A 10,212-nucleotide genomic window follows, 5' to 3' on the forward strand; every position below is an offset into this window, starting at 1 on the left:
TATAAATGAAGACTTTATTCCTGTGGATTCTAGCACAGCCCACCTCTTGGCGTCTTTTTGAATTCTGCCCAAACGAATGGCGATAACGTCGCCAATGTTGCAACCTAGACGGATTTTTTTTTTATTTTATTTGTTTATATTTTTATTATATTTATTTTATTTATTTATTTATTTTATTTTTATTATTATTTATTTATTTCATTTTTATTATTATTTATTTATTTTATTTTTATTATTATTTATTTATTTTATTTTTATTATTATTTATTCATTTCATTATTATTATTATTTATTTATTTTATTATTAATTTATTATATTTATTTTTTATTATATTTATTTTATTTTATTTATTATTATTTCTGGCCTTCAAGTACCATTTTTAATTGAAAAATAATAACAACAAATATTCAATTAGTAGTCAACTAGGCGAGATTTCAAATAAGTAGCCAAGAAATGGGCCCATCTAGGATTTTACCCTTTATTCAAAATATATACCATAGGCCTTATCCCATTGATTAACGAGATGAAGGATTCCTTGTTCCCAGAATTCCTGTGACCATGTCGAAACCCAGTCCTTCACAGCGTCCTTGCGTTCACCGTCCGAGTTGAAGCGCTTCCCTTTTAGATGTTTTTTCAGAACCATTAACTCCGATGTGTACTGTGAGACATTCCGAAGACTACGTAGGTCCAACAAGAACAAAAGACCGGGCTACTGACGGAGGGTGTGGTTCTGCTCCATGAAAACGCGCCTCCGCACGTCTCTAGGGTCACACACGCGGAAATGGCCAAGTTTAAGAGGGAGCAGCTCGACCATCTGCCTTACAGCCCGGACATATCGTCATGCGATTTTCATGTGTTTGGTCCCCTGAAAAAACATCTGAAATTGAAGGGCTTCAAATCGGATGGCAAACTCAAAGACGCTGTGAAGGAATGGCCGCTGGAATTCTGGGAGCGAGGAATCCTTCCGCTCGTTAATCAATGGGATCGTTGTGATCAGGCCTATGGTGTATACTTTGAATAAAGTTTTCATTTATACCCACAGTATCGTTTCGTACCTTTTCATTTGAACACCCCTTATATATATATGTTTTAGTGATTTTGTTAAATACGTTCATGCGATACTTATTTAAAATAAGGTAACCCGATGCGTGCAAAATATAGAGAGTTGGATGAATAAGATTTATTGCACAGATTTAACATCTAAAAAAAGATTGTCACAATTTACATACTGCATTATATATAGTATAAAAAAGCATACCCAGAACACTGAAATACAAAATATTTTATTTCATAAAGAAGTCTTATAAAATAAATAAACAATTAATTGCTCCAAAACACACAATGAGAATATATGTTATTTGCTAGTTTTAAGAGAGCAGGCTATCATCTACTTAGTTGATTTACGGAGATACAAAATTATTATACAATACTTTTTTTTTCTTCTTGAATCAGCAAGCTAAATAGCTTGCAAACCAGATTTCAAATAATTTCTTTATTGTGAGAATGGTAATGAAAATAATAAACCAATATTCGAACATAAAAACTCATAGAGAAAAAGTCACAGAAAAAGAATGCATAGCAAAACTAAAATAAGTAGTTAGATAAATATAATAATATAAATACATTATATAAAATGTTTTATATATATCTAGAAATAAGAATGAAATTATGATCTAAAATTGCAGCTATTTAATAATTTAATAAAAAAAGCTGTGTTGAAAGTCATGTAATAAGAAATCAGAATCATCTTATTATAATGCAGATAATTAAATCCTAAAGATGAGAATTTTGTGAGGATGAATTTTTACACCGATAACGGTAGTGATTTTGATTTTCAAATAACGGATAATATATCAAAGCTCCTTAAACTTAGTTTTAAAAATTTAATTTTTTGTAAACTGGAACTTATATGAAGGAGAGAAAATACCAAATAATGTCAAGAAAATGCTTAATTTCGTTTTTAATAATTGAAGTTTTAATAATTGAAATTTTAATAATATTTATGACAGCTTCACTTCTTTTATTTAAACAACGATTTATAATTTCTAATATTAAAATCAAATTGGAAGATATTCAAGGCCGGAAAATGTTCTAGAACGAAATATTACTATATGATAACTTTTTGGCAAGATTAATTTATCTTTATACTTTCAAATTTTTTTCCCTAATTATAGCAACAATAACGGACACACACGAGTACAAAATATATTCAATATCATAACAACACATGCTATAAATATTCAATATTTAAAATAATAAAAATTTGTTTTAAAATATGCTGAAATATTTTTTAAAATCTATTAAAATTAGAAAAGAACTGAAATTAAAAGAGTTAGTATTAATGAAGAACTAATATGCAGAGTGGTTATAATTAAAGTTCCCCTTTGAAATGGCCATAAAAGAAAAATGACTGGACCAAATGTTATCAAACTTGGTAATAGTTTAAAAGTGACCATGGGAATTTCTTTTCGCAAAAAGTTGAGGGGGGGGGGGTCAAAAAATCTCCACCAAGGAAGAAATGGCGCTAGATGCAATATTGTTAAACAAAATAAGACATGAAGACATCAGTTTAAAATGTGTTTAATCGTTTCTGAAACGTGCTACAAAGAATGTTCAGTGGAGCGTCCACCATTTTTTGAAAAACAAGTTAAATCGCATTACTGCTTTCTCAACATTAGCCTTTAGCATATCAGGAGGAGTGTTACGCACATGTCAGTGTGGCGCATCTTGCGATTCCGCTAAGTTGTTTGGATTATCTTCATGAGCAGAGCTTTTGAGATAACCCCATAGTCAGAGAAGGGTTATGGTCTGTTGACCGGGATGGCCAAGAAGTGGAAAAATTTCGACCTATGATCCGTTCATTTGTGAAATATTTCTTAAGTAACTGTGTGACACATGTACCAATGTGCATTGAAGTCCCCGATTGCATAAAAATTGTGGTCTCTAAAATGCCACGTTGCTGAATTTCAATAACCATGGAACAGCTTAACATTGACTCTAAATGATCTGCAGTCACACTGTATGTAACAAGTTCAGCTGTTGACTGCTATTAAAAAAAAAAAATGGACCGATTATAAAACTAGCTGTCATATCACACCAAACGGTGGCTTCAGGAGAATGTAATGGAATCGGGTAGATAACATGAGAAATTTGCAATTATGAGTATCGACATTGCCATTTAGGTAAAAATGGGCATCATCTGTCCACAAAATGTTCTGCATAAATCTGCTACAAAAACTCATCCGCATAAATCATTTGTTTCGTCCTGCCGTAAGCCAATTACAAGCCTTTGCGGTTTTGCGTAATTCTACAAACAGTTTCGTTTCAGAAACATTTAAACACATTTTAAACCGATGTCTTCATCTCCTATTTTGTTTAACGATATTGCATGCAGCGCCATTTCCCCCCTGGTGGCAAGTTTTTGAACTTTTTTTCTTGACGAAAAAGAAATTCCCATGACCTTCTTTAAACTGTTTCTAAATTTGATGACATTTGATCTAGTAGTTTTCCTTTTATGACCATTTCAAAGTGGAACTTTAATTATAACCACCCTGTATATTTTTTTAATTTTAAAATGTGTAAAAATATGCTATACAATCTGATATTAGCAAAGGAAAAAGCTAGATTTTGATTAATTTTTAAATCCAAATCTGATTCTAATTCTAAAACATTCATTCTTAATGTGTACGTCTAACAAAGAAGTAATTAATTTGTGGTGAATAGTATATAAGCCAGTTAACAACTCTTCGCCCTGAACGATCGTTTTGGTATAATGGTTTAGTTACTGGACTACTAACAGCAAGGTCCCAGGTTCTATCCTAGCGCATCTCATATCGCTAAATTGGTGACCTCGGACGATGAACCTTCTTACAGCTGTTATAGCGCCATCTATCCGCAACCAAAGTCGTCAGACTCACTTGACGCAGCAATCAAAGTCGCCAGACTCACTTGGCGCAACAGCATCGGTAACCACACATTCTCGCTACAGAACTAGGGTACAGGCCTATTAAGACAACAACTACTAAATATATCACCACTCAATATCCATATCGTTCGTCTCACCTCCGACTCACTGGAGGGAGAGTACTGTGGTGAATAGCATATAAGCCAGTTAACAACTCTTCTACATGAACGATCGTTTTGGTATAATGGTTTAGTTACTGGACTGCTAACCACAAGGTCCAAGATTCTATCCTTTGCTCATTAACCTATCGCTAAAAATTCCTTGTCAAATTCCATTGCTCTAGGTATCAGAGCTCTGCTATGTTAAGCATGACCTCTAGTCGCAATTTGAGGACAGTATCCATCTAAATAACATCGTAAGGTTGAGAATCTGAATACCTCATTTCAAATATATGTAAAACTCTAACGATGATTCCCTCGTTTCTAATCCCGGTGCTTGGTATTGGATTTTTTGAGAATAGACAAACGTACCCACTTTGATGGAGAATCAAATGTGGTTCTGCATCAAATACATCCACTTATAAAATTAAAAGTGAATGCATTTGATGCATGTTTGCTTGCTCTCTAGATATACCAGTTTAAATAAAACTGTGTAAGCATCACAAATTGGTGGATATCCAATTCATCTTACTCATATTCCGACTGAAACGCCTATATCAACCACGACTTTAAGCATGTTTAAATTACTGGAATGAGCAATCAATATTTATAAGGTTCCGAAGAGGTTGCTGGTGTATTTGTTAATGAATTTAATGGAATATATAAGCAGTCGTTTAGTTTAATATACATATATATATATATATTTAATATTTAACTGTTATGTCGTTAACTTAAATCCTTATGTTACAATGATTTCTCCAGTTACAAAATGGAGTTCATAAACTAACTGCATACAGGGTGTTTCAAAACTCATAGGCACAAATTTAAGGGGTGATAGAAAACATCTAAGCAAGCAATTTTCACCATACAATGCATGGGCGGAGAGCAAGCGGTGAACCGCTAGATAGTGCTGTAATGGAAAGCATAAAGCGCGATTTTCTTACAGATCGTCATTTCTATCGTGGATTTCAGAAGGTATGACGGCGTACATTAATCAGGAAAAGGCGAACATGCTTTTCATGTATGATCTGGCGAATGAGAATGCTTTGGAAGCCACAAGACTGTACAGACAGCGTTTCCCGAGAAGAAAAATCGTTCGACAGCCGTCCGAGAAATGCCGGGTGTGTTTGAAAAAGTGCGCTGTTCACTACGTCGCAGGTGTAACGCCTGCATTACCGCAAGTGGTCGCTCTTTTAAGCAGTTTCTATAAACTTGCCATGCAAGTTGTCAATAAAATTATTTAGTACCTCCTCTATCCGTTTGGTGTTTTGCTCTTTCATGTGACAGTAACGGATACCTCCTAGCTATTGACTGTTTTCCCTCCGCCTTCTCTTTCTCTGTATTGTATGGTGAAAAGTGCTTGTTTATATGTTTCCTATCACTCCTTAAATTTTTGCCTATGTTTTGAAACACCCTGTATATATTAAACTAACTTTTATCTTTTAAAGATATTCGCATATTTTTTTATTCAAGAATGCAGTAAAAAAATAATTAAAAAAAAACTTTTTTGAAAGTGGTTACCATGTCTTTTTTATTCAATCTACAAATGTCGTAATTAGAGTATATCACCTAATTTGAAATTTAAATAAAGCAAAGCTTTGAATTCTTTCTTGTGGTTCAAGAGCCATGTCATCACCAGAGCAAATTTTTAAATTGGAACGCCAAATGATATATAAATTCTCTGGTATCGGCAAGATTATAATGAATTTTAGAGACTCCCTTTCTGCCCTTCAAGACTGTCTTTCGTTTTTGTTTTTGTTTTTCCCCATTATTGCCTCAGAATTTTCTTTAAAAAAGTTTTTTTTATACCTAAACAATAAAAAGGTAAACAAAATTCATTTATAAAAGAGTAGAAGAGCTTTTATGACAATATTTCAATTACGATTTTGGAAGTAAATATCAATATATGCATCTAGCATCTTGATACATTTTCAAGGGGGAAAAAAAGATTGTATTAATTTCTTTTTCAAATAAAACATCAATTTCTGAACTTATTAAATTAAATATTTTTATTTAATATCCATGTCCCTTTGAAAACTTATGCTGATTATCAATTCCTTGAAATGAAGTGAAAAAAAATCTCTCATCAATCGCAGATTATTTGTTTCAAATTAATGATATGATGAATTTTAGAATGCAATATAAAGTTCAAAAATGCTAATTTCTTAAACTTTAACACTTTTTTCAATTCCTACTATTAGTTCACACTCACCCTATATATATTTATATATCTTGTTCAAATTTTCAATCGTTAATAAAATACTTTTTATTTATCCGCTCAAATTCAAATACATATTTTTAAACTTGTAGTGGATGACACTTGATGTTAATACAGTTTTTTCAAACATTAATTCATTAATTATTAAATTTAATTAATTTTTAATACTTTAAATAGAGTTTTAGCAGTTTGTAATGAAAATTGAAATCAACAGGCATTAGCTCAATCGGTAAAATGCAACGTGAAGTTTTCGTGCGTTTCACTTGAAGGTGAAGAATGCGAGTTCACTTCTTGCAAAAATAGAAATTGACTTAAAAAAAATTGTTTTTTATGTATTACTTGTTAGGATTATAGTAAACAGTGACAACTGGGAACTAGAATAACATCATATGAATAATAATTTTAAAAAAAACCCGTGAAAATGAATGAATTTTTTTTAAATAACATGGTTTTTTATTCAAGATGTGAATGGACAAGTTTTTTTCTAATTCACCAATTACGGTACTTACGTATTAACGCAACCAGGCCAAAATTCGCATAAATCGCCAAATTTGGCGACCCTACTTACGGCAACCCTACGTGTTATACGTGGTTTTTCGTAAAGAAATTATTTTGCTTACTGGTTAGATTGAATGCCGTGAAATACTTTAACTATGGGTATTTGGGATATGCCTGCGAGTTTTGGCGATTTATTTTTTGGCGATATATTTGGCGATTTATGCGAATTTTGGCCTGGTTGCGATATTACCAAATTACTCGCACACAAAAATGAGATAATATTTGGAATAAATAAAATGAGCATATTGTCATATCTTATTAATTTGTCTTATTGGCAATTTGAAATGTTGCTGAACGATAAAAGTAGCTTCGTAGGATTTTTATATATTTAATTTAGGATTGTATATAAGAAAATCATTTTTCTTCTTTTAATTTTCAACGTGTGCTTCCTACTGATGACTTTTGAAATTGAAAACTATTAGTGTAGAAAAGTATTGTTGTTTCCTTTTCACATTTCTAGTTATTGGAGACCAAATAGTTAAAATGCAATACTATATTATTTTAATGTCTTTGCAATAAAGTGAACATTCAAAATATCGAAAGACGTCGTGGAGACTCCGTACATTATCTTATGCTAATTAGGTAGTTTTTCTGTTTATATAAAGATAATGTATAAAAAAATTAAATTTTTGACATAATTCTTGCGTTAAACGATGATTTGCCATTATTCACAGTGATTCAGCAGAATTAACTCTTAAATACATATTTCATCAAAAAATTTTAAGTTCAATTGTCCGAGGTGAATAACAAAAAAATGTTGATGCTTACAATTTTTTAAAATTTTGCTGATAAATAATCTCACCAATAAGAGCCATCAATCCTAAAATGAGACCACATGAAAGTATCACAAATGCCACCGAAAGTAATTTCACAGACAAAGGTTCTATTTTGTGATGAACAACCCTCTGCTTTTCCGAAAAAGCTAACCACTTTCGAAAATGATCATCGCTAAGAATTTTCCGATACAATCCAGCACTACTCAGTCGATAGATGATAGTATTTAATTTCCTTGCAAGACAAAAGTTCTTCTTCATAGCAACGGCCATTGGAAGTATGGTTAGGGAATCATCAGACAAAAAATGGTGTTTCCTTTCTTCAGGTCCTGCTATCATCTGAAGCTTGCTCTTCAGACCAATGTGTGCTGAATCTATATCTATTTTTGTGGATTCGAATAAAGGTGTTCGAGGATCTATGTACCAATTATTCCTGTATATGGCCTCCCCAATAAGCCTCAAATGTTCTTTCTCGCTGTGGAGAAGTAAGTAGTGTGCTGCTGAGCCCTTTGCAGTCACAACTTTGAAACCTCGTTTAGAGACAGCATTCGAAAGTTCTTCAAAGTTTTTTACATTAGGTATTTCTGAAGGCACAGATAAAATTGCAAAAAAAACTGCGGTATAACTGAAAGCCATTATAAATGAAAATATACTCCACGAATAAATCAGAATTCTGCATTTCCAGGAATCTTCGTTTAAATCTAAAGACTTGCCTAAGATAGCCCCTAAAAGCTTTATAAAGAGGTGAAAATATGTTTCTTGAACTTGTGAAACGACTCTGAATGCTATAGGCATTATCATTAATGTTAGAAGGGTAGATATCCACACGGCGGAATCAAAAGGATAAATGAAAGACATTGGTGTCGTAAATGTTCCAAGTTTTTTTATTGCAAATATCACTTGGTCGGTATCATAAGCTACACTGAAATCAACCACTTTGGCTCTGCCTTCAGTGATTGCCAAGCAATTATAGGCTATATCAGCTTCACCTCTCTCAATCAAACCTATCATTCCGGTCCAGGATCCATTCGGTAGAAGGCGACCTAATTCGTTGTCAGGAGAGATTACCAGCTTGAATTTCTGATGCAAAGCTTTCAGTATGATTTCTAGAAATATTCCATCCGTACCTCCAAATGTCATATTTCCATTGTCATTTTTTTGGATGATGAGGTTACGGGCCGGCGTAGTAGCAACTCTCAGACCAGGAGGACAATTCATCCCAGCTTTTCCTTTGATGGAAATACTACAAATGGTATCTTTAGATGATTTATTTGAAAGAATGATTTGCTGTCATTAGAAGAAATGCCAGGAGTGATACACTTTTTTTTAAAGAAAATCGGATTTGACAAAGATTTTATCGTTTAATGTATTAATTCTTTGAAAATAGGAAAATAATTTTCACACAATTTTATTTGTATACATTTCTACCATTCTTCCAGACAGAAATGCAGCTGTGTAATTAAGAACCTATTCGTCACTTTTATTTTCGGTCAGTAAAGAAGAAGGAAGAATTTTATTACTGCATCATATTTGCTTTATTATCTCGATTTTAACACTTCCGCCTAAATTCAATCATATGAGAAATTATTTCTCAGATACATTTCCTATATTATTCAAGAACCATTTGAAAAATGCAATTTAAAAATAAACTAAAAACTTTCGTGCGATAATGTAATCATCATATTGGTCAGAATATAGCATTAACACTTGGGCAGTATATGAAAGTTAAAAATTCTGTTGAATTAAGTATTGATTTAATGCTTTTTTAGAAGTTTGGAAAATTTACAATTGCTTTGAATAATTTTAAAACTTAAATATGGTCGGTCTCTCAGAAAAATTATAGTTATCGAAAAATATAAATACCAGCTGTGATGATTACGATTCATCAATAGCTGGTGAAATTTTTCTACATTATCTATGATTAAGCATTTAATTTATCATTAAAACTTTCTGAATGCTTTCAGCTTTCTAATTCTCTTCATCAGAAACAAACTCCTTCTAATGCAGTGCCTTAATGATATTGTCATTAATTAAATGCATTCTAAGTACTTATTTGCAAAGAAAATTTCACACCATTGTTCTCTTTTTTTTATTTTCAAATTTTCGAGTTAAAAATTCAGACTCGCAACATACTATTTCACTAGAATATAAAATGTATACCATTTTAAGATTCTGAAAGTTGGCAATAATACTGATAGCAGTATATTGTCCTCTTCTTTATTCTTTAATTTCAACATTTTTTTAAATCTTATTTTGTAATATTTCCATAATAAAGTAAAAACTAATATATATTGTTACGAATCTGTGATGCTGCTTCCCAGCATAGTTAGTTCCATCATCAGAAAGACTGTTTTACAGTCATCTGTATTGGACGGAGTGGGTGTCGCTTCGGAAGTCCCAAAGCTTGGCAACCATTTGGCGACTTGGCGACGAATTTGGCGAATTTGGCGCCAAAATAGATTATACCCGATACATCGAGAATTTTCCCGATCCGTTCATTAGGAACCGAGATACGCCTCGAAAGTTCCTGATTGGTTGAGAGGCTTCTAGCCCCGCTTCCTGAGACCTATAAAAGGAGGCGATCTGCAGCTGCCAGGAAT

The 10,212-nt window shown here is 32.4% G+C and overlaps 1 protein-coding gene across 1 annotated transcript; it reads right to left on the reverse strand.

Moving 5' to 3' along the window:
• Window positions 1–7,603: 7,603 nt before the first annotated feature.
• LOC129980704 (probable glutamate receptor) lies at window positions 7,604–8,830 on the reverse strand. The gene has a single exon (XM_056091087.1). The coding sequence runs from the start codon at window positions 8,828–8,830 to the stop codon at window positions 7,604–7,606; it is 1,227 nt and encodes a 408-aa protein (XP_055947062.1).
• Window positions 8,831–10,212: the final 1,382 nt, after the last annotated feature.

Source organism: Argiope bruennichi, chromosome 8 (genome assembly GCF_947563725.1).
Source record: "Argiope bruennichi chromosome 8, qqArgBrue1.1, whole genome shotgun sequence".
In the NCBI taxonomy this organism is placed as follows: Eukaryota; Metazoa; Arthropoda; class Arachnida; order Araneae; family Araneidae; genus Argiope; species Argiope bruennichi.